The sequence below is a fragment of the Camarhynchus parvulus genome, chromosome Z (genome assembly GCF_901933205.1).
Source record: "Camarhynchus parvulus chromosome Z, STF_HiC, whole genome shotgun sequence".
In the NCBI taxonomy this organism is placed as follows: Eukaryota; Metazoa; Chordata; class Aves; order Passeriformes; family Thraupidae; genus Camarhynchus; species Camarhynchus parvulus.
In genome coordinates this window covers 37,349,603-37,375,376 of record NC_044601.1, presented here as the reverse complement: position 1 = coordinate 37,375,376, position 25,774 = coordinate 37,349,603, and the positions used below count along the sequence as shown (strand labels likewise).

General features: G+C 35.2%; 1 protein-coding gene across 8 annotated transcripts in view; it reads right to left on the bottom strand.

The window, feature by feature from the left end:
- The window catches only part of AGTPBP1 (ATP/GTP binding protein 1), a 72,064-nt gene that overhangs the window by 17,732 nt on the left and 28,558 nt on the right, over positions 1-25,774 (bottom strand). For 7 of the 8 annotated variants that reach the window (XR_004061486.1, XM_030968269.1, XM_030968267.1 and 4 more), the window contains exons 9-25: positions 24,580-24,673; positions 22,918-22,955; positions 21,184-21,392; positions 20,595-20,772; positions 19,078-19,175; positions 17,951-18,067; positions 16,643-17,355; positions 13,113-13,196; positions 12,768-12,854; positions 12,532-12,680; positions 11,013-11,100; positions 10,152-10,296; positions 7,285-7,438; positions 6,352-6,532; positions 4,866-4,995; positions 4,374-4,505; positions 2,549-2,725 (exon numbers count right to left, since the gene is read on the bottom strand). Coding sequence is in view for 7 of the 8 variants with exons in the window: in XM_030968269.1 (XP_030824129.1) it covers positions 2,549-2,725; positions 4,374-4,505; positions 4,866-4,995; positions 6,352-6,532; positions 7,285-7,438; positions 10,152-10,296; positions 11,013-11,100; positions 12,532-12,680; positions 12,768-12,854; positions 13,113-13,196; positions 16,643-17,355; positions 17,951-18,067; positions 19,078-19,175; positions 20,595-20,772; positions 21,184-21,392; positions 22,918-22,955; positions 24,580-24,673 (2,774 nt within the window). In the remaining variant the exon portion in view is untranslated. Of the gene's footprint in view, positions 1-2,548; positions 2,726-4,373; positions 4,506-4,865; positions 4,996-6,351; positions 6,533-7,284; positions 7,439-10,151; positions 10,297-11,012; positions 11,101-12,531; positions 12,681-12,767; positions 12,855-13,112; positions 13,197-16,642; positions 17,356-17,950; positions 18,068-19,077; positions 19,176-20,594; positions 20,773-21,183; positions 21,393-22,917; positions 22,956-24,579; positions 24,674-25,774 lie in introns of those variants that run through there. The other variant, XM_030968274.1, reaches the window with a different exon arrangement.

The window sequence follows — 25,774 nt, the reverse complement described above, 5'->3', positions numbered from 1 at the left end:
CATGAAGGTACCTTCATATCAATAGAGTATCTCAGTGATTTGCCCTTTGAAAGCAAAGATAAAAAACACACAGCAGATGATGACCTCAAGTGGAGAAGAATATTCCTATCATACGTACTTAATAAAAGGAAAACAGCCATATAAATATTCGTAGAAGTCAATTGGTCAGTAAAATATCATGTAGATCTTCTGATTTCTTATAGAGCAGAGGTTACAAAGACATAATCATTTCTGAAAACTCGAATTCTAAAGACTGAAAAATCTTAGTTACTGAGAAATTTGTTAACCAAATCCTTATTTCCTCAAGTCTTCTCTTTATGAGTGTTGTAAGATTGCCAGATAACAAAATCTTTTCAATTAACTTAAAAGTCAAGCATACTTTCAAATGTATTAATCTTCAATCAGCAAAGTCATTGATTTCTGTTTTCAGGTGGCTTGAATCATTGAAGACATTGTTCTTTTGTCTGGCATCTAAATTATGCTTCATAGTAGATTCTGGAGAATTCTTTCACCTGAAAGTTTGTTTTTCCACGTCCTGAATCACAGATGACTGGCCTATATTTGCAGCACTTACTGTCAACAGACTACAAAGATTCCATATGATCAGCTCCAAAAAATTTGCTTCCAGAGACAACTCTAACACCAGAGACCCTAAATAGAGGTAAGACTAGCTAACTTCAGCTCAACAGCTTCCTGGCTGGAAATAGTCTAGATTCATCATTGTCCAAATAAAATAAATTAGAATAAAAAGAAAAATTATGTTCATCTTGGCAAAGATTCAGTGTTTCTTCCACAAAGAACCAAATTGTTAAGTAATCCTTTTCATGCTTTGAACAAAATTCAGCAAGGATGCCAAACCAGAATAAGACTAGCAAAGTGTTTCAGATCTTTATGTTTCCATTCCTGAGATCTGAACTCTCATGTCCTTTAGGATGGGAAGTAGGAGGGAAGGGAATTTCTATAGTTCAACTTCTCTCTGTTTTGAAATAACATATTTTGAGATATGTAACCTAATTTATATACTGTAAGTATAAATCTCACAAAATAAATCTCAAATAAACCAAATAAATCTAAAATAAACCAAACACAACAAAAGCCCCCACAAAGACCCTGGGCTTAAGCCTTTTCATCTTTTTCATCTTCTCACTGGAGAAATGCAGCTCTTCGATAAGTCCAGTCACCTTGACTTTTTAGATATGTTTTCTTAATAAGTCTGAGCATTATCATAGTAAAGAAAAAATTAAGAATCTTCCTGTATATCCAGAGGATGACTAAGAGCTCACAAATTGCTTTACTCCATAAAATGAATGGCAGAAGAGTAATTTAGTCTCATCAGTTAGTTTATATGACATAAAAGAATGCTCTTCCCTTGAGTAAATGATTCTTCCACAAAATTCAGCCATTTTTTCTTTCATTACTGAAGAATAGCTTTGGAGGTTTAAGCATCTTCAAAGTTTGTCCACAAAGCATCTCCAATTCACTTTTCTTAAGTACTTCCTGTAGCAACACTGCTAAAGCTATGTGGGTACATGTCTAAGAATATTTTCAAAATTTCAAAATAAGCAAATTGGATGAGTTATCTTTTTTTAAAGCTTTATAATGAGCTTTATCATCTGAGGAATATTCTGACAACAGCAGGAATGCATCTGTTGTTAATTGACAAAATGTAGTGCTTACAGGCCTACTGAAATTCTCAACAAAACATCTGTCTTCCTACTCTATAGGGATATAAGCACAGACGTTGGAGCATACATTAATATGCTAAATATATCTTGTTCAACTCTTTTTTTTGTTTCTGTCCCACCCAACCTTCTCATCCTCTTTCTGTCAAGCACCTTATTTGGGGCTTGTGGTCATTTTCTTGATTAGCATGCCTAAACTCAGCTTTCAAGCAGAGGAAATCCACTCCTTCCATGCATGGTGTCTTGTAGTGAGACACTGCCAACAGAATCATGTTTTGTTTTCAGGTATGCAGCCCTGTTAACACTTTTCAAGGATAGGAAATGAAAACAAATTTTACATCAAGAAGCCACACAACTATGTGAGTTCACAGATGATGTGTAATTTCTAGTGCTGGTAAGCCTGTATTGAAAGTGTTTTGATTTGTAAGCCTGTTTCCCCAGCTATATGGGAAAATTCTGTAAGGGACACTGCTAAATATCTGTTGAAGAACCATGATCTGCCATGGTGAAGTCTGAAATTGCCTTACGTAAAGGAAATTTTTATCATAGTATTGGCATATACTACTACCCAATCCTAATAATCTGTTGAGCAGAACAGTTCTGGCTTTTTTTAACTGCATGCATACACATGTGCTACAAGCAATGATTAATATTAATGTTGTTAAAACAGCCCATAAGCATAACTGCTATGCAACCTACAAAGCTGAAAACTGTATCATTCATCCTAACATTAGCCTACCCAGACCTTGAAAGGTTTCAAAAGCTTAAAGCACGCAAGAATTGAGCAAGCAGAGTTACAGAAGAAGATACCAATGCAAAGGGAAGAAATTAAAAAGTAAGAAATATTAACTGATGTATCCTCTTACTTTATACTTGCCCTGGTCACATCCACATAATGTGCTTTCCATTGTGTAGCTCCTTTGTACTCCTATCTCTCTCCAGACAACAACTCGTGCTGTAGATTCCTTGGACTTTTCCACTACAAAGCTGCAGCTGCCCATGCAGAATGCGGGGGCAGTGTGACTCAGGATTTTGGGGAGTGCCTGCAGGACAGCAATTTGAAAATAAACAGTGATTCTTTTATTTTCCATATGGATGGAGGTGAAAAGAGACCATGTAATCACAAACCATTACCAGAAAATTTGGTGCAGTTTGCATTAAAAAAATAAGAAAGAAACAATTCTCCATCTTGAGTTTTCAAAACTCATTGTGTTCAAGTAATAGTGTCTTCAGGCCTTTTCCTAGTTTTTAAAATCCCTTTTTTCAGGTTCAGTCACTAAAATTGTTAGTCATGTGAATAAGGATCAGGATACAGGATACATTAAATACAGAATTCTCCAGCTGATCACCATCCCTCCTAACTCACTTAGCTAAGTTTACTCAAATTAAGCGTACCACATACTCCACATAAGTATTTAATTCAACTGCACATTGTTTCAGAAATCCCATTTACAGACCTAACAAAAGCATTATTTTATTAACGCATAAAATTCATTTGTATTAGCAAAGCACTAGGTGAATATTTCACTTCAAGCATGTGAATCAAAGTTCAGTTCTGTTTACATGACAGTTTCAGTGAAAAGGTCACACAAATATACACATTTGACTATTGTTAAATGACTGTTCCTTCCAGTTTTTATTTGTGTCAGTTAAGATAAAACACATGACTGCTTCAAATTTATTATTTCAGTAGTAATATATAACCCATTAGTGCAAGCTTGCCCAAATATTTTGGTTCACCTTTTCGAAAATGAAATGCTTTTTCCAACAGCCCTTATTACTACTGTCTTTTGTGCACTACAGTAGTGCACGCTGAAGTGACAAAGCCCCACATACATGTGTTAGAGTAGCAGACATGATTGGCATCTGGCTCAACATCCAGGAAATCACACAAGAAAATCAAGAAGCCACAGATTGGTTTTTTTGTGAAGGAGATTTAAAGAGAAAAAATAACCAGAAAGCGTCTGTACTCAAGGCTGCATAACAAGTGTTTTAACATGCATTCACATGCTTTTGAAGTTTAACTCTGAATCTTTAAAAAAAAACCAGAGCCTGCACACCTATAGGTAACACAGGTTTGCAGTTCCCATGAGGCAGCAATGGAGGGAGACACACAGAAGAAATAGGTAACACTCCAAGAACCATGTAATTCTCTAAATTTTTTGCCTTTTTGAAAGCTTATACAATGCAGAGGATGTGTTTGTGCAAGTTTATTATATATACCTAATTAGGGGCACACGTCTTAACTACACATCTTTATATAAAGGAATAAATAAAAAGGCATCTTGCATATTTCCATATACAAAAATAAGTATCTCTCAGAACAATCCAGTTTTTTTGCCTTGTTGCTAGAATATTGTTTGCCATGCCTCAATGACTTGTTTTTTAATCTAGCAATTATAAATGCACAGAAGCAAATTTTCCATCTATTTTCTATAAAAGTAATATTAAACACAAAAAAAAGTGAATATTGGTGTAAAGAAACAGAAACAAATCAAGCACTCTAAGTATAATGTTTAAAGCTTCATGAAGTGTGCTTTGAAGTACACTCACAAACTAAAAAGAACTGATTTTAAATAAGTCTGCCTATGCTACAGAGTCATTATTTGCATAGGATAGGATCAGGATATTATTTGAAAAGGATGTTCCAAACCCATGCCAAATAAAAGGTACAAAAAAGATCAAACTCACCCTGTAAGCAGGGTCTTCCATTAGGTCACAAGAGGCAGCATTAACACTTGTATGCCACATTGTCTCTTTGATGCTGCAGCCATACATAAATACATTCTTTTTACGAGAATGACCATGATAATCACAGTAGACCTATAATAAATAATTTGGCAAAATAAATTCAAGGCATAAGGAATCAAAATTTTAAGAAAGTAATAGAAAGACAATTTTTTTATTAGTACTGTTGAACGTTCCAAAGAATTAGGCAACAAAATCCCTTATATAATTAACTCTCATTAAGACAAAAAAGTGTGTGATTCATCTAAGGAAGGTTTAACCTTCTAGCCTAGCCAATGTAACAGATTTACATCTAGAGGTTTGCAGAAGACCAGTTCTCCAAGTCAAATTTAAGTGTGACATGGTTTACAAGACCATATCAAAATGTTTAATTTATAGACTAGCTACATACATAAAGTTAAAAAGATTCAGAATTGCTTACACACACATACTTACCAAAGGCAAACGTTTTATAGCAGCCAGATATTGCAGTAACCCTTTAGCATGGTAAATAGTGGGATGCAGATCTGGATTTGGATTTTGCCACTGTCTGTTTAAATCTTCTCCACTTAAAGAGCAACGGTGGCTATTGTGGGGGGGTGGAAAAACGCATGATGTAGTCTGTATTATCATACTTTTAAATAAGCCTCCCCCCCACCTCAAGTTTTCCTCATCAACACTGCTTCTTTGGAAGGAGTCTGGCAAGAAACAAACTTCAATTTTCTAACATGCCAAATAATAGAAAAGTTTGGGGTGTTTTAAGCTATGATACAGAAAATCTAAAAATAAATTAGAAGTAGCCTCTTAGTTGAATCCAAAGATAATATTACTTATTTGCTATTGAAACTGAAGGCTTACAATTCTATCCAAATTCTAGTTCAAAATCAATAATTTCATACATATGGTATCTTTACAATTTTGGTGTCTTTCGTAATTTAGAGACTAATGTCAACTAGAAATCTAATACTTGAAATGTGAAGTTGTTAGGAGGCAAGGAACTGTGAGAAAAACAAGGACAAAAAAACCTGAAACAACCCAGGAAACAAAAAGATCATCTCTGTATTCAGTCAGCTATCTGCAACAACTTTTAAACTTGCAGGATTTCATGATCATGCAGTCATCTTCACTATATTTGCCTTTAGACTGTGTCTGCTGGGACAGCCTTCTTAATTGTCCCTGTATCCTGAATTATTTAATTACAGGTATTCTAGTATATGCATTCTTTTTACATAAATAAAGACAAGGTTCTACTGAAATCTATAATTAGTTTTACTTTTATTATTTTGTTCACAAAACCTTTTAAAATAGTACCTATAGTAGATGAATAGAAACTGCTTCACCATAGCAAAATTTCCATTTCACATGAATTCCCTGCAACCAAGTAAATGTAAACTGCTATGTTTACTCATAGCAGTTTCAACAAGTTTTGAAATATCCCTTAAATTTATTGAGAAAAGTGCTGAAATAACTACTATTAATAACTTCAATCAAACCAGGATACTCTATTACCCTTCCTCTTGCACACCTATTAACTTCCCAGCTTTTAAAAAATTATGTGAAAGGCTTTCTTAAATATAAGGCACTTTCTCTTTTCATGTACACCATGAACTTGTTTAGCTTTTTCTAAATGCAGGTGTGGTCTCATATAACACTCTTACACAAATCCAAAACAGAGAGACAATTAAAATTTCATGTCAAATCACATAGGAAGGATTATCATCCATGAACAACTGGAAATATTTTTGTAAAACTGAAATTTGTGAAGGAATGTAACTGCCTTTTAAGAAGCCAAAAAATGCTAGCAATATTGCAAGTGTCTGTTGCTTTTTTATCACATTACATATTGCAATTGCAGCTTTGCAGCATTAGTTTATTTATTTTTAAATATTGATGCAAAGAATTAGAGTACAGGTTAAATATTTGTGATTAAATATATGCTTACTTTCCATTGATGACACCATCTGGATTGAGCATGGGAATAATTTTGAAAATATAAGATTCCCGTAAAGACTGTGCATTTGGACTATTGCTCATAAGGTATTCCAGTGTTCCCTTCATAACCCAGCTTGCATTAGTCTCTCCAGGATGCACACGAGCAGACAGGAATATATAAGGACGATTCCCTAAAAGAGATATCCACAGAAATTGCAAAATATGATTTAAGCTAAGTAAACAGTTCATTGATTAGAAAAAGAGCCAATAGCCCACTGCATTTATAACAATAAAAAAAAATTTGTAAGTTGAGTGTTACTGAGTATGGGTATTATTGATAGAGCTTGCCACAACATTTTTGAAAGGACTGCTAATTACAAAACTATCATAATGGAGCTTTAAGTTTGATGAGACAATTACACAACTAATTTGAGCTGGCAGCTATGATTCAACTTTCATTACTTTTTTCCCAATAGCCAAGAAAAATACTGAGGTGGACAAACAAATCAGGAAATGGCAAAAGCTCACTTCAAATCACAGTAGCTAGATATTAGCTTTATGAAAGATTTTTTGACAAGCTAATAACCTCAGCATTTTAAGAAAAAAGTTACTTGTCCAGTATTCTTTTCCAAGAAGTGCTGTCTGCAAAATGTAATGTACAAATCTAGCAGCAAAAATTCAAAATACATTAATATATACTCTTACATATATATATACTATATATACTCTTACAGATATTTATATCTTTGTTTCACTACCACAAATAAGTATTATTAAATACAAAACAAATCCTGAATACTGATGCCTTTCAGCTTCACGAAATTCATTAACCTTATTTTACATTGCTATTTTTACACTGCATAGTGGTTAAGACTAAATTTTTTTCTACAAATACCTACTTTTACATTATTTTCAGTTGATAAGAAAGAAGAGTTATACTTACTGAACTGATAGATATGTTCATAGTAATTGGACTCTGGCATGGCTGTAATAGTGACTAATGGACAGCTGTTGCCAGCCAGGGTCTTACAGAGAACATCATGCCGAAAATATATCTGTTGAGGGTTGTGCATAGATTCCAGCTTCCTAAGATGCATCTTCATACCAAAAATAATGAAAAAATACTTCAAATTCTTTGCAGTCACATATGACAGCGTATTTCAAAGGTACTATTTAACAGATCTTTCTTTTAGATGTTCTAAACAATATTCAAGTTTCCAGGATAATTTTGACCATGAAATACCATTTTCTACATCTCTGACTGATTGAATACTGCTCTTTACAGAGTCTGGTTTTCCAACTGCTTTGAGAAAGAGGAAGGAAAAGAGGGTAAATTATTGTACACAGATGGTACTATAAGGGTATATGGAAGGTAAGAACCTCTGCTTCATTAAGGTTATCTGATCAGGGACCTTTTCGCTGCAAAAAGAGATAATCAGTAAAGGAAGAATCAATACATGGGAACAAAGAGCTGAGATGTAATGGAAACCATAGCAAAGACCAAAGTCACCAGTCTCTCTTTGAACAGGTCATCAAGAACCTACAGACAAAGACTTGGAGAGAGTTGCCTGATAAACAAGTGGAATAGGATAATTTGGGACATTCAAGAGGGGGGTGTGGTCCCATAGAAAACTCAAACACCTGATTCCTACAGTATGCCCACAGCCATCTCTGCGCAGCCTTACTCTCTACCCTGTGCATCCAAGTGCTGTGTGGACTAGTGCAACTAAAAGGACAGGTGTAAGTCAGTTTGGGGTCAACAGCTGGAATGCACAAGGGTCTCAGCAGCAGTAGCTGGAGAGGCCAACCTCTTGGGAGCATCTCTGTGGGTACCACAGGCTATGTGTCCCAGGTCCCCGTTACTGCTGGAATCAAAGCAGACTCCAGCAGCTGGAGCTATAAGCACTCTTCACTCAGTGGTGTCAGCAAAGAAGCAAGGGGATGTCTCACTACCAGTGACTGCAATGGGTAAAAGTGTTGGTATCCAACCACTGAGGCAAGGACAGTATGTCCATCAAAATACATTTCGTGGGACAATAAGGGTTGAGTTTCTCTGTGACAACACCTGAAGCAGGAACATGGGTTACACGACCATGTGCCTGGCAACAGCTGCTAGCGATTGGGTGGGGGGAAGCATATACATTTTCCCTGTAGCCGGTGTGTGTGGCAGCCCACATGAAACTTGCTAGTAAACTTCAAGGTAAACTACCCAGACAGTATGGGCCCCAGGTCAAGGGAGGGGTATCTAGCAGGCAGACAGTCCATGCTGGCATCTGGGCAGGGCCACAAATGCAGAATGCCTCTGACATGAGTGTGCAAGTGCAAGCATCTGTTTGCTAGTAAGCATCAGGCTGTCTGAGGCCTGCAGAGCAGGTAAGAGACACCTGGCACTGAGGCAGAGCTATGGTACAGATGGGCCATGCCAGTGCTCCACAAACATATTTCTAATTCTAGAGAGTAGGCCAGCTTGTACTTTTTCTAGTGAACAGCAATCCACACCAATTGCAGAGAAGGATGGGGTGTCTGTACCTGCTGTGCAAGTCACAGCAATGTTACACAGGCGTGTGCCTTGTCCATGCCAGTCCATGCAGCCGCCCTGCCCAGCAGGAGTAGGCATGCACAAGCATGTGTGGATAAGTCTCTTTCTCCCCCTGGGATACATACTCAGACTTCCTAGTGAATATATAAGCAAACAGGAAAGCAGGAGCCATGTCCATCAGCCTGGGACAGAGAGCCCCAGGTACCTTGGTTGGCCTCCACTAGCTGGGCAGGAGGAACCTCCAGGACCAGGAGCTGCTGGAAGCAGCAGTTGCTTATAACAGCTCTTAACAGGTACCTCTTTCAAAAGCTGGCATAGTTTAAAAGTGAAAAGCGAAAAGCTGCATTTAAAGCTGCATTTAAAGTTGCTACATACTGCCCACTGAATCCTCTGCTTTGCTTTTATTGCTGTGACAGAGGAAAACAAGAGACATTCTAGCCAAATGAATTTTGCTTAGTATTAAAAAGCTCAGAAGACTTATTTAGGCAATTCATAAATCTAAAAAGACCTCTAATTATCTTAGTTACAGCAGCTTTAGTTATCAAAAAGTATATGTAGAACAGCAGGATATAAGTCATTTAACACAAATATGCCATCAAATTAGCATGGCTTCCAGTCAATTATTACAGAATCAAAGAATGCATAAGGTTGAAAGAGATGAGAGTGGGCCATCTGGTCTAATCTCCCTGTTTCAAGCAGGGCTATCTTATAGCACATTGCACAGGATTGTGTCCAGACAATCCCTCGAACTCCCCAGGGATGGAGATTCCCCAAACTCTTCTTGCAATCTGTTCCAGGGCTTGGTCACTTGCACAGTAGTGAAATTCCTTCCCATGTTCAGGTGGAACTTCCTGTGCATCAGTGTGTGCCAGTTCCCTCTGGTCCCAGTTCTTAGCACCACCAAGGAGAGCCTGGCTCCATCCTCTTGACCACCCCGCTTCAGATACTTCCAGACATTGATGAGGTCCCCTCTCAGTCATCTCTGCTCAAGGTCTTTCCTCATAAGAGAGATGCTCCAGTCACATAATCATCTTTGTGATACCCAGGAAACCCATTAAGCCTGTAAACATCAATTTTATTTTTCCTGGAACTGTTCATTAGAACAACCTATATATTTTGTCAATCTACATACTAATATTATGAAAATTCTCCCTTGAAAGGAGCATTTTGAATTTCAAAAAAAAAAAGCAACAAAATTAATTCAGTCACTAATGTGATATATTATACTAATATTACAAGTATTCATTTATGTAACAGATACAGCTTCTCACCTTTAAAGTTGAGTATGTATATGGATAATGGTAAGCAAAGTAGCACACATCTTCTTTGTGTTGGAAAGTCACTGTGAATGTAATTGTGTAATAGGATTTTCCTTTCTGGCCCCCAGCAGCAATTGAACTTCTTGAAAAGTGATTCCTGAATCAAAAAATGAAGGTAATATACACATTAGAGTAATTTTTTTCATACTATTTATTATTTCTGAACACACATTCTAAGAATCAGAAGGACTTTTAGTGACTGTATTTCTCTCCTATGTACATACAGGTTAAATACAGGTTCCCACCAGCTTTAAAGATACTTTATTATAACAGTGATACACACATCCATTTACATTGATAAAAGATGAGCAAACAAAAACAAGCAACAAAACAAAACAAAAAAACCAGAAAAAGTAAGCAAGTAAAGAGCTAGTAACCAAGAAGCATTACATATTGATATGCTGCACCATCTGATCCTGTGTTTTAGAACTCCTCTACAATAATTCCACCACAGATTACAGAAAGCTTATCATAAGGACCATGAGACCAGCATTACTGGAAGTTACTAATAGGATTTCAAGTAAGCATACATATATACATTCCCTTAAAAGCTTCCCAGAAACAGTGTCCAATTTCTAAGAAAAGTATAAAATATTAACAGCTTAAATATAAGTGGTGTGATTACAAAATGAGTCCTTGTATATTTCTATCACATATATTACTCTCTGTAGTGCCTCAGGAAAAAAAAACCCTTTTCACAACAGAGGATCAGAACTATCAAATGCAGAAAAAAGAACTTCTGCTCAAAAACTATACCTCATGTTAATCTTCAGTGGAAGACTTGCTGTATGTTTGGTCTGTGTGTGTACTTACTTGTAGTAACAAATATCTGTCCCAACACGAGTCCAACATGGTCGACAACGTAGTGCTTCCTGAACAGAATACATGAGGGGCTGCATACCTGAAAGAAGAAATGCATCTCACTTTAATCCTTTCCATTAAACAGAAACTTATTAGCAGTAATGGACCACATCACCACTTACACACAAGTCTACAAATTACCTCTACTTATTCACTCACTATCTGAGTGTATTTTCATTAATGTCTGGGTATTGTACTGTGTGCTTTTTAAACCAGATGACAAAAGATTGCTGATTTTCAGAAAATAACAACTAAAGAAAAGAGCAAGACTTGTGGAAGACCAAAATGGAATGTTTAAATGAAAGCTGAGGTTTGCATGAATGGTAGATTACAAGCAGTGCTCAGTTCCACTCCATCCAACTCACACTATGAAAAGGCTTCACAGAGCACACAAAAAATTGATGCTATCATCCATTCATGTAAATAACTGAAAAATAACTGATATTTCAGGACAATTTTCTTAACAAGTAGCTCTTTAAAGTCTATTTTTTGATAGTATACTTACATTGAATACTTAATATGAAGTTAGAGGAGAAAAAATACATACTAATTGAGTATAATTTATTTATAATCTAGATTGTTAGCCAACCACACTGACTGAATCTATCAGTGTATCAAAAAATCAAAAGAAATTATTAAGTATGCACAACATAAAAAAAAAAACCTAAACTGACTGATAAGGATTAGTAAGTACCTTAAAAGCATCATATTACTGGTCAAACTACCTGGTATTCTGTGACTTATCAGTGTGGAGGAAAGTGTACAATAAAGGAGAATACAATATTACTCGGTAACAAAATTTTGAAGCTCAAGGTGGGAGGAGGAATTTCTTCCTTCTTAAAAGACAAATTTCAGAACATATATCAGGAAAAAAACAAACAGTTTTAAGCTGAGCAGTGACATACACACTCCCAGACAAGAGGAAAAAAAGTATTTTCAGCCATTTGTAAACGTTTGAATGAGGCACACACTGCTAACACTACTTACTAGAGACAGTGATGTTCACATAAGAACCCTAGTATTTCAATGTAGACTTATTTTTCCTTACCATCAATAAGACAAAACTATTTTGGAATGTCTCCACTTACAGTCACATCTACCCCTATGCAGAAATGGATTAATGATGACAACCGTCATTCTTGATCTGAGTGAATCAACAGGCTTTGTTGCTGTCCTCCACTGCCCAATGGCCCTAAGACAATTGTAGTTGCAGCTACCAGTAGATTTCTTCTGCTTTTGCCTCACTTATAACAAAACTTCATTTAAAAAACTGACAGCCCCTGGCTTAAGATACATTTCTTCTTTTTAACCACAGCTATCAAAACATTTTCTAGCAATACTATTAAAATAAAGAATTTAAACTGACAACATGAATACTGCTAATCCTGTGGAGGAGGGAAGGAAACAGCTGAGGTAGCTGCCACAGGTATTTTTTTGGATACTTCTTCTCAAAGAATGGGAAACATCTTACCATAGTTGAACTGACTGTTTGACTTTTCACAGTTGATGATGTTAAACCGGTAACCAATGCCAGTTTTCATTCCACTGACTTCAAAGTAGAACCACTGATGATAATGATTGCTATTTATATCTGAGTTCAGAATTAGATCATACTCATTTCTGAAAATTAGCAGAAAACAGATCAATGATCATAAAAAGAAGAAATAAAAGGCCTAAACCATCAAAAGTAGAGTTGAAAGATCTTACTTTCTGATCTGAATAACTTTGCGCAGGTTTCCAGATTCAAATTTGGAATTAAACTTCAGAACATCTGCCTCCTCTGGTACAGAAAAACTATGAGTAGAAAAAGGGACCAAAATGAATAAAACAAACTTAGCTAAACCAAAAAGCTTTATTTTAGTCCTTACTTGTCAATTCAGAAATTATTTTGATCCTTCCTCCAAATACAGCCCAGTTAGCAAAAGCACTGTTATGTCAGATCACACTGTGTATGAAATCTGCTGTAAATGTTATGAGTCACATCACAGAGAAAGTAGAACTGGAGTATTAGAGTATTACTTGAATATTGATTACAGAAAGGTAAAAACTTACCTCGAATTATCAAGGTCATACACAACTCTATCTATAATGTCATTTTGATAAATCAGCCTTTCAATATCTTGACAGATTTTTGTCCTAAAAAAGAAAAGCAGAGTTCTCACTTAAACTGTCATTTACTGTTTCCAATCACAAAAGAGGAATTGCCTCATACAGGAAAACTAATGGAATTGACATGAAGACAGGGTACAGTTCAGACAGACCTCAGCTTCACCCCCACTTATGTGTGCATAGTCAAGGCAGGTTAAACACCTGCATTCAGAGCTGCCTGAATCCAGTATTTGTATCTGAGGGACCTGAATTTTCATTCACACAACTCACTGGGTTTTATCTGAAGGAAAAATTGCAGTTCCATACTTTATAATAGAAGCAGAAATTACTCAAACATTACTTATGTTAATGCTTTAACACATGACAACACTTGATAACATTAGTAACTTAAATGAATCCTACCATAACCAAAATTAAGAGTTTTAGGGAGTAGCTCGTACAGTGAGTGTGTTAGTCAACTAGCTTTTCACCTCTGGAGATCTAGGTTCATTTATCGACTACGTAACAAATAAGAAAGAATTTGGTGATGCCAGCCAAATGTCGTGTGTGTGGTTATCCAGATCATAAAACCATTGCACAACTGGCAGTATCTAGGTCCTGGCTTGGAAAAGTAAGAATGTGCTGCAGTTCAAGCATGAAAAATAGTGGCAGAGCTGTGTGGAAAAGCTTGCACAGCACCTGCAATAAGAAGAAAAGGAGGTAGATTAACAATGAAGAATACAGAAACAGAATGCTAAAGTACATTCAGGCTGGAAATTCTCAATTTAATTAAAATAAATGCTCTTAACAAATGAGAAACAGAAGGTAAGTGCACAACTCTAGCACATTGTATTAAATTGAAATTAACTGAAAAAGAAAAGAAGTCACAAGTTCAAGTTCAACTGACAACATTGTGACAAGGCTGACTCACCAGAATCCATCTGAATAGGTTCAGCTCAGGACAGAATTACAGATTTTTGACCTTACACTTGATCTTAGAAAACTCATTCTCAGAGTTTAGATCTCGGCATGCCTCAGCTCTAAAATGCCCTAACACCTCCTAATATCACAGGAGTTTTACCAAGACAAAATTCATCAATGAAAATCCATTGTAACTATTTTATAAATAATAACATCATTTAAATACCATTATAATTACCAGTGTAGATGAAAGCAAAGAAGAAATAGTATTCAAGATGCTCATGGGAATGAGAAGTAGTAGCAGACATTTTACATTCCAAAAGATGAAGATAAACTATTTAAAGAAAATTCAAGGAAAAAGAAATCTAGAACCAACATTGTTGATGCAAGCCCTGTGCTTAGAGACTACTCCTTTGTGGATCCTGATGACTAGAAAACACTAAAGTGTATGGAAAAAACCCCAATCCAACTAAATTTTTAAAGAATAGAAATACCCAAATTTATAGGATATTTTACTATATAATAATTTTCTTCCTAAAAAGATAGAGTAGTATAAAACACTTCAACTATAATCAATATCATTTATCCTAACAGTAATACATTGGTGAGATATTTGGTGATAATTACATGCTACTAAATTTAAAAGAGAAAGAAAAAGCACTCCAAAGCAGAAATTCAAAAAACATTTAATCTCTTGGCACATTGCAAGACTAAAAAAAAAAACCTAAATCTTACATTGTTCTAATAAAAATAAGAAGAAAATCCATTAGGTCACACCTTAGACCCCATACAATATTTTCTCAAACTACATGGATGGATTAAAACAACTATTTATTTTCTACATAAGACATACCCAATGAGCAGTAACTAAGTACTTACATGACAGAGAACATAAATCACACAATATCAAGAGTTAGGACACAGCTTTGTAAAAGACTTTAAAGCTTTTCCATGTGTCTTACCAAGCAATTTTTACAATCTGCTATAAACTATGAAAGCATGAAAAGATTATGCACTTTTTAAACAAGTTATCAGAAGATTTTTATGTTGCAGTAACAACATTGAGTTGTTTGTAGAAAATGGAATTCTTAAAACAGTTTTCCTTAAAAATGTGTTGCATGATTTTTGATTCAAGTTTAGCCATATTACCTGGTATTTAATTCTTGTTCCCACAAGAACTCAAAAAGTTACTTTCAACATAAAAAGTACAACAAAAATATAACATTTCAATTTAAAATATACCCTCAAATTATCTTAATGATCTAGAAATCACCCTTGTGTATAATCGTACAAGGCTTATTTTTCTAGAGTTATATATCTAACAATGAGACAAATTGTATCTGACTTCACTCAATTTTTTTATTCAGGGAAATTCAGAATTATTAATTACTACAAAAACATACATAAGGATTTGCAAGACTTGCTTCAATGTAGTTCTTAGGTGATTCCTGACTCAAGACTATCTCCCTTCTAAATCAGCTGAATCTAGCTAATAAATAACTTGCTAGGGAAGATTCTCCTCCTTCAACACTGAATAATATGTTCATTTTGTCATTAGTGTTCCAGCACTTGTCATTTCACAACAAAGATCACTTTTTCATTACTTGTGTGAAACAGCTGAAGGATTTTCATTCCACCAGCTAAAGACACTTAATCTCTTAATCATTTTAATATCTAAATATAAATACAAAGAAACTCATTAAGTTGGTTATAGTTATGAGTATAAAGGTGAAGGCACTCAGTCCCATAATTTTTAGGCAAGTGGCAAGGTCTCATAGTGCTATGTGTTCTGCTAGTGTACTCACGTCTTTACAGTAACTCACTATGTAATATTAGCCAGCTTTTCATAGCAGTTTTGCAAATCATTCTGAAAAATTTCATCACTCTTCATCATCTTCTATTATCTCTCAGTGAAGAAATAAAAGGGTGTGGTGATATGTTTTTGTTGTATGTCATTCTGCAGGACCTAACACAAAGTGGATCTTCTGCATTTGTTAAGTCTAAATTATCTTATACTGTGAACACTAAAGCAAAACACTTTGATGTATTAATTTTTTAACTATTTCCACTATGTTTCCCTGAAAGACAGATTTTTAGTTCAGCAGAGAAAAGAGGTGAAGAATCTTTTTAGTTATTAACTGCCTTATCTTTGCTAAGACCTGAAAGGATCACTCAGGTGAGGATTTTTTAGTTTGGTTTCTGGTGGGTTTTGTAGGTTGGTTTGTTATTTTGCAAACTACAAGATTCACATGGGAAATGAGGGGAAGGCAGAAAGGGAAAATATGAACTGAATTTCATATTTAGAAATTGAATTCTAGAATTAGCAATTACAGAACCAGACTCTGTTCCTCTTTATGGCTCTGCGCTGATCAACGCATACTCACCTACCTTGAAACTGCTTTTCACTGGAAACAGTCTTAGACGCCCAAGTAAACAGTGTAATATTGATTGTTAATCACAGCCATAGCTAGGGCTAGGTGGGACCTCTGGAGATCATCCAGTTAATCTCATCCTAAACACTGTTTTCTCAAAGGAATGAAAACAACAACAAAAAAAGGAGTATGGTAACTCACCTCTGCACTCCATATCGCCTTTCCAGAATAGGCTCCTTAAATGGGGGTGGAATATGGCCAAAATAATCTGGATAGGCCACTTCTGAGTATTCAGGAATAGATTTTGTGTTCTTCACCATTTCAAGATAAAGATCACAGTCATGAACTGGTGATACGTCACAAACTTGAAGTGTGGCATGTTCTCCTGATGAACTAGATCTGGAATCCTCCTCCTCCTCTGAATCCACTCCAGTGCAGCAGAGTTTTCCCAGCTGGACAGACGATCCTTCAAAGATACTACCTCCACAGGGTGAAACATGCTCACAGGGTTTACTAGAAGCAAGTGTGGTAATGCCAGCTTTGCTTTCCTTCTCTACTACACACCCTGTACCATAATGTTGATCATTTTTTGCACTGTTCTGGAGACTGATTCTGTCCAAGCCTTTCACAATTTCTTGGCTTAGACACTGGCATGATGGAAGCATGTTTCTTTGATCATTTTGCTGATGTAAACTACCACCTTTCATGTTATCTTTCTTTGGTAGTTCCAGAGACCCTGGCCTTCTATTGTATTCCTCTGTCAATAAAGGACTGCATTCCTTTAAAGCAACTCCTTTTGTTGATTGGTTTGCTTCGGCAGAGCGCTCCTCACTGGCTGTAGGAACAACAATAGGTCCACTCAAATTTGCATCAAGTACAAAAGGCTTTGGTTCCTTGGAAACTAAGTCCCATTCCTTAAAAAATAAAGGTAAAAAAATAATTTTAAAAATTATTAACAAAAAAGTAAACAGTTCCCAAGTTTCATGTATATTAGAAACACTTGTCTTTCCTTGTTTTAAATGTAATTAAAAGGTGACAGCTGTTATAAGGCATCAGAGTAATGAAGTTTGTCTTTCACAAAAAGGCCTTAAAGCAATAACAAGCAGTTCATTAAAAACAAAATATAAAGTCAATGCAATTGCCTGGATATTTTAACTACTTATTTTAAGTAGGTGTACAGCATTTGAGGAGATGTCTAATACAATTAAGCGCTCTCAGAAATCTCACATCCTTCTTCTCTATTTTACTTTCTGCGGTATACAATAATCAGACATCAGAAAGAAAACAGGTTTCCTTTACAGCTACCCACAGTACCTCCTTCTCAGTAAGACTGAAGCAACCATAACACCTAACTAAATAACCTATGATAAAGTACTCCCATATGTAGGTCCAGAACTGCAGACCCCTGATTCTTGGCTAGAGGAACTATCCACCCAAAAAAGAACATCAAAGCATATTCCAGAGTCAACCTGACATGGCCAGAAATGTCCTGGGAAAAATATACTTTACCTGAAAGTTTTCTGAAAGTTCTGGGAAAAATTGCTCATACATTTTCAATTCTTCTATGGATCTTCCCAGTTCCTGTCTGGGTTTCAGTTTATTAATATCCGTCTCAATATCATCATTCTGAAAGATCACCAGAACAAATTAATCTTGCATTCAAAATTAATAATGTTCTACAACATTAATCTGAAACATTCACCTTTACTCTTGACAGCCATGCTTTAAAAGATAAAATACCACTATTTTAAAAGCAGCTGAACTGCAGCCTTCACCATGAAGATTTAGACTGCTCAGTATTATTAGTATGCCTAAGCCTCCATTTCAACAGCAATATTACAAACATCTCAATTTTCTTGCTTTCATCCAAACTTATTATACACAGATACCAGATTTTATATGAAATCTGTGTATATTCCCAGTACAGAACTTGGAATGTGAAGATTTCATCTGATTGCAGCGACAAAACAATACTGCTTCTATGGAAGATACTCCCTCCATCAGGGCTCATGAGATCCTTGAATATATATTTTTCCAGTTCATGGACTGACAATTCTAATAACTCCTAACTACTCATAACATAAAATACAGAATAAGGCAGTTCAGACTAAATACTCATCCATGTCCCAGATGGCAGCTAGAGACCACGAGAATATCTTCCCTAAGTGGTACAACAGTTAGAGGTATGATGTCTACCTCTACAGCTGGTTGAACTTCAGCTACCTTGCTGAAACACTGATCCAGTCAATCCCAGTCCAGAATTCTGGAAAAGGTTAAAGCAGCTCCGACATGTGGACCAGCTTATGTGAGAAAAGCAGGCTGAGAGAAGTTTAAGTTGGGAAGAGAACACTGCCAAAGGAGTCTGTGGTTCTGTTCCACTGCACTCCAGATACATCAAGGGTGAAGCAAACAAATTTTGACAAAAATCCTGAAGCAAGCTGAACAAGAATGGTTGATATTTTTAATCAGCACCCACCTTCTTTAAGTTTCTGAAGCTTTTTTAATTTTAGAAATTGCCCTGAAAACCTCCTCAAACTGCTTCTAACACTTAAAATGCACTTATTCATCAGATTCAAGCAACATAAATAAAAAATCGCTATACCTGACTTTTGCCTATTAATTTTGTCTCTACCAACCTTAAAATGTTGGTCCTTGTCATCATCAATTTCAGTTTCAATTTCTGATTCTGTTTCAGCATCATCGTTATCATCACTTTCATCTACTACATCATCCACTACAATACAAAAAGGTTGTGAAAGGCAGATTATACATTTAATCCAACTATACATGCTCAAAGAAGATTTTTGATGTTCCGGGTTTATTTTCTTTTTAATATACTCCTTGAAAAAAATGTGAAAACCAACCAGTAAACTAGTGCTGGGGCGGTTAAGTTTTCACATAGTGTTTTCCATGTAGAAAATTTGCTGGTTATCATTAAAAAGCTCGTTCATAGGTTTACAAATTATGCTGATTTTTTAGTGTACTCAGAATGACTGCATGTACTTCTTTTACAATACTGGCTATATAAGATTATACTTTTAACAAACCCAGACCTCTACCCACCCTGCAACATTCCACATGCCTTTTAATATAGAACTTCTTCCTTTTAAAGCACTATGTATCTTATTTCCTTTAGGTTTTTCACTTCTTTTTATAAAAGGTAAAAAACCTATTAAAAATCATATCATTACCTCACTTTAGTAAACTAGGACATTTCTAAACAGGTATTATACAGTACCAATCTACTGTATTAAGCAGAGATTTAATTTCTGTGGGTTTTGAAACACACTTCTAAATCTATTTTCTACTTCGAAGACAAAACATAAACAATCTTTGAACTACTGGAGTCTGATCCACATGAACCCCAATAGGATAGCTTACTTTCAGACTATGATTACATTTTGTTTCAGGAGATATCATGAATAAAATATATTAATAAGCTGACTTTGACCCTTTGTTTCAGATTAACTTTCTGACAGCAACTTCATTAGTTGCTTACTGAGTCGGATGCTATACCTTATTGGAATATGTATTAATTACCTGAAAATAATGAAAGGTGTTCACAATGGGATGAATCGATTTTCTACAAAGAACTGTATAAACGCTTTGCAGTATAGTGTTTTCTAAGAGACTGCAACAGTCCAAGAAAGCAGCTCTACTTTCTTATCACACAATTGAAGGAATAAACAATAACATATAAAAGCCAGTGCTTCAAATAGCAAACGTTAATCTAAATTCATCACATCCTAACTTATCAAAGTAACAAAAAGAAAGGATGGGATACAAGCTCCTGTTAGACAGGATGTACACTACAACACATTACACATAGAAGAATGTATACGCTGCATGAGTTGAAAGAAAAGACCATTTAAGTTTGAATACAGCCTGTTCTTTACACTTCAGAGTTTGGTGAACACCTTTTAGTCCTTGTTTCCTCTTTTATTTTATAACCACATGCGTCTGGACAAAATTTCTACCACTTTAAACTTAACATTAGAAATTGGTGTTCCACACCAACAGTCACAAACCCTTTGCTCGTTGAGAAGTGTCTCAAAGTCCTTTTAGCAGAGAACACAAATAAGTGCAATTGATTCCATTTTCCACAGAGAAAATTAGACATACCCAAAGACAAAGTACTACAAAATCACCATACCATCAGGAGGCAAATTGTACAGCTGAGCCACAGGACCACTGGCAGGAATAACTGGGAGTTGGAAATGGAAAGCACTTTTAATAGTTGGTAAAGGAAGACGATTTTTGGGAAAACATTTTCTCATTATTAGGCTGGATGTATTGACGAGAGGATCAAGAGTTCTTACGGCAAGGCACTCCTGTTAACAGGACAATAAAGAAAAGTATTTGTCAAATTGAAAGTCAAACTGCATTTATATACTATTTACAAAAAGATTGGTTCATGTCTTCTTCAAAGGACAGAAAAACTTCTAACAACTCAAATTCACCTTCTTTAAAAATCTAAACTTCGCCACAGAAAGGCATTTTCACTCCTGTTTTTTTAAAACTAAGTTCTACCACCCCTCCCAGAGGTAGCCACAGCAAAATGACAGCAAATACAAATTTAATTCTATACTCTTTCAATGTTTCAGTGCCATACAGAATATAATCCTTATTCCCATGATCAGGAATGACCATCAATCCCATAAAAGAGATATGACAAACTTGAGGTCATAGCCAAGAAGGCAAAAAAACAACAACAAAAAATATCCCTATCAGGATAAACTTACCTGTGAAGTGTTGTAAAGAATTTTCATCCCATTGGCATCAAGAAATGCTTTTCTTCCCAGTTTGATGTTTGTAACGCTTTTAATGCACTGTAACAATCCTTTACGTATCAGCATGTATCTGTGTCGACCGTCGTGACGGTGCCAATCAACATAAATCGTTATAAGCGCCTGCACATATCCTCTGTCTACTGCTCTCCTGGCATTTGTTTCTTTGCACAAAAAGTTAGGAAAGAAAATTAAAATTGCCCAGTGACTTTGATATTACTTTCAAATTTTACTTTCAATGTTTAAGTTATTCTTTTTATGCAAGTAACTGAATTGTTTCAGTTTGAGTAGTATTTTAGCCACCCTTAGCAGAGTTTTACATCAACCTAAACAGAAATGACTGGAAAAATAAGACCAGTAGCCCAAAACTCATTCTTGGAACATTTCACATAATTTTCATGGCTCACTAGAAGAACAGCATGCATTACACTTAAAAGACAATTGTAAGGTGCTATCACCCAGTAAATTAAAAACCAAAAATATTTCTACAAAGCATATCTATCACTATCTACAGACACTGTCCAGATATAAGATCTGAAACAAACCTTTTTTTGCTTGCAATCCATATAGTTTTACATATATCACTCAAATTTCATAAGCTGAAAATAATTCTACCCCAAATACTGGCTAATCAGTATGACAGCTGGAATATATGTGTATAGTAGACTAATGTTGTTATGAAAATATTTAATTATATAAAGTATATGAAGTTACAAGTTACAACCACTAAGGAAAAGATACCCCTAAATAAATTAACAAGACCTCCTGTTTTAAAGACACACCTTTTGAACACCTCATTTTCCTCCTCAATATTAAAGTTTAACTGCCAATTTACAGAATGGAATACTGACAACAATTTGGAAATATTTCTTTTCCTAAGTTTCCCAAGGAGAAATTGCAAAATTCATAAATACACAAACCTGTAAGACAAAGGTATCACACTGAATAAACATTAATAAACTCTGTGATAGTCAGTACAGAAACTTCTCACCATTTGTGTGAAATGTTTTTCTGCAAATCTCATCACATCTCAATTATTATTCAACTCCACTAAAACTACTATGAATGCTGTCGCTTTAACACAACTATTTGGAGAAAATGAGGTTTTAATTCCTTGCTAGTTACAATGCTGGTTCAAAATCTGCAAAGATGACATTGTGAGGATCAGTTGCTGCTGGCTGAGACAGTCCATGTCTGGAAACACACCATTGGTTTTGTTACCTTTAATTCCACTTCATAAGCATCACTGACAGATTTGTTATTGGGACCCAAGTCCTAATTATTCAGGAAGGTACTGAAGAATACCTGTATTTTCCCTAGGCATCCAACAGATATTTTCAGATGTATGTGTAAAAAAGAGGCACAGGAGTTAAGCTATAGACATCTATTACCGAATGGCTGAGGGGAGTGAATGTAAAAAGATATCTGTCCACCTTGGACCTAGATCAGTTCTGCAGAAGCAGTGCAGCCTTTCTGCTGCATAACTGACAAAACACTAACCAAGTATTAAACATTCATGTATATACAACATAAATAAAGCATCAGAAACTGCAGATGAAACTTATTTATAGGTTTCTTAGCCTTATTCTTGTTTTGGCTACCAACTTAATGCTTAGTTTTACTGTGTCCATGTACACACACACACACATTATAGCTCAAGTAGACATTTTCTTGTAGTCAAACACTTACTTGATTTTAGCAATGCAGCAAGTGTGTCTAAAGCAACCCTGTCAACATAACAAGAAAAGTCAAAACAGCAACCAACCAGTAAGCTTAATCTATAACACTGTAAAACTATATAAAATATTTACTGCTTACAGACTTATAAAGAGTCTAACTTCATGTTTTCCTGGTTGCACTGTAGCACAGACTTCACTTTTATATTACTACAAGATCATGTATTTGAAGTCTGATGATGAAACTTAAAAATATCAATGCAACAGCTATACAAACTTCCAGCTTTTGCAAAAACATTGTGAAAACGTAATGTTTATGACCAACACTCACTGGCTGTGATACTCTGAAATTCATGTCTTTGTTAGCAGAAGAACAAGTGCTTCCACAAATATTGGACATTATTTTGGAAAACTGTAGGTCAATACCCGCAGGCAGTATATGAATATACTGCGAAGCAATGCCCATCAACCTGTACTACAACACAAGATGGTCAGCATGAGATTTTTCTTGTACCCAAAAATGTTCCCTCAAATCAACCATGGAACTACAAAACATATATAATTATTTTTCTCCTTTTTGTGAAGATAGACTTGATGCATCTGATCTTAGACCACAAACAAGGATATCATGATTAGTCAGATCATAAAATAGTACGTTCATATAAGGAATTTTAGCTGAGCCTTAAAGGAACAGGACATGTTTTTTGAACCCTACTCCTGTGACACAAACACCAGATTTTGATCCCATAACTCTATTTCTTTTTGTAACAAAATTAGAATATGCACAATATGAGATTAATACTTTGCTAATCAGATGAAAAATTTCGTTTTCCACTGGTATGTACTTTGAAAATGTGGAGGTATATAAAGAAAGGATTATCTTCAGTCACATGCACTTGGCTACTTTTTAACCCTATGTTCACCCAAAAAACCAATCCAAATTAAAAAAACCCAACAAAGCAAAAAAGCCCAAAATCTACAACCACCACCTGAGTGAGAATCTGAAGTCACCACTTTCACCTACACAGTGAATTTCAAATTTTTAACATAACAGCCCACAAGACAGTAATTGGTGGGGCTTCCTAATCTATGTTTTATCTTGTTGCTCCAGATGTCTATTTGCTTTGCAGAAAAATTAAAAAAAAAATCTATTATCAAACAAAAGGGACAGTGTCACACTAAAATCACAAAGCAGATGATAGAATAAGCTGAATTGAAAGAGGGACACAAGGATCATCAAGTCCAACTCCTGGCCCTGCACAGCACCACTCCCAAGAGTCACATCCTGTGCCTGAGAGCATTGTCTAAATGCTCTTGAACTCTGTTAGGCTTAGTGCTGTAGAAACAAACTAAAAAATGATGGGATTGTCTTGATCTACTTGTTATAAATTAGGGTTAACCACTGTACAGTTTCCATGCAGGAATATTAGAGATAAAAAATAATGTATATTATTTTACCAGTACTGCAACTAGACATTCAAGTATTTTGTGTTACTCTACTGGGAAAAATTAAAATTTCTCATATTTGTGATAGTCCTTCCCATCACCCTTCAAATCTTTAATCTTCAAATATTAATTGCATTTGATTTCTGCAATATTGTTTTCCATTTACAAGTAAGTTTTGAAAAAACACACAAGGTTTTATCATATAGTATATTAAAGAAATCTTACTTACTTCATAAGGCTAGTGTTCCTTTTACTAAAAGGGCCAATAATCTTAAACATCAGTTCTACTACTCCATTCTTTCCCAGAGATACTGCATTTACAGCTGGAAGTTAAAAACAATCCATTTTAACATCATGTAGTAAGAAAGGCAAAAGAAAAAGATCCATATACTCAAAACTAAAATTCACAAAAGTTAATTTTGAAGTACAAAAAATGCTAGACATTTTAGTCCTTTAAGACATACAGTGACAAGCAGATGGTACTCTACACATAATCAGCATGAAGACGCAATCCTGATAAAACTCGGAAAAGAAGAAAACTTAATTATTACTTTACAAATAAAACCACATACTACTTCCAATGCAGGCTTCTGCTTTCTTTGTTACTAAGATACAACACAAAAGCAATTTTCTTTATAGAAATTCACAGTTTACTGAAACAGCAGGTATTCTAAAATTTCAGGTTCTATGATTTGCTGTCATAAGACATGACTATGACCCTTTAGTATTTGGATAAACAGGTATATTCACCAGGATTTGAAATCCAAGAGTCTGCTGCAAAATTTTAAAATGCCAATTAGTATAGCTTTCCTGAACTACATGCTCTGAATACATGTTCTCAGAAAAAAAATATAAAAGTAATCTATTTGAATGGGAACAAATGAAAAGAAATAATGCTAAAACCCATGTTAGAGAAATATGTGCTTAAAGTATATGTCTGAAGTACAACAGCCAACTAAAAATACAAACTGCTGACACAGACACTCCATTCCTGACTGAGTTTAGCAATATGTTCTCCTAACAAACTAGAAGAGAGCAGCTAAGAATTTACTTCAATATAATAAACCCTGTTATCACTGTAGAACTTACTATGTGAACCCAAGTGGCAATTTTACCATCATTAGCAGCAACATCATACCAGAACCTAAGTCAAGTTAGGACTTTCTCTGATAGTAACTTGAAGAATCACTACTCACCAGAAAATTACAAATTACAAAAAGTTACAGTAGTTTTTTCTTTTCATAAAGGGTGAGAAATACAGAAAAACAGAACTGATCTTAGAATTCAAATTAGAGACTCACTCCCATTTTCAGGATGAAGCAAGTTTTCAAATAAGCAATGTAACTAATGTAACTATCTGTATTAGACTTTTCATTTTAGGAGTGTTTCACCTCATTATCAGACATCTCAACAGAAATAAAGCT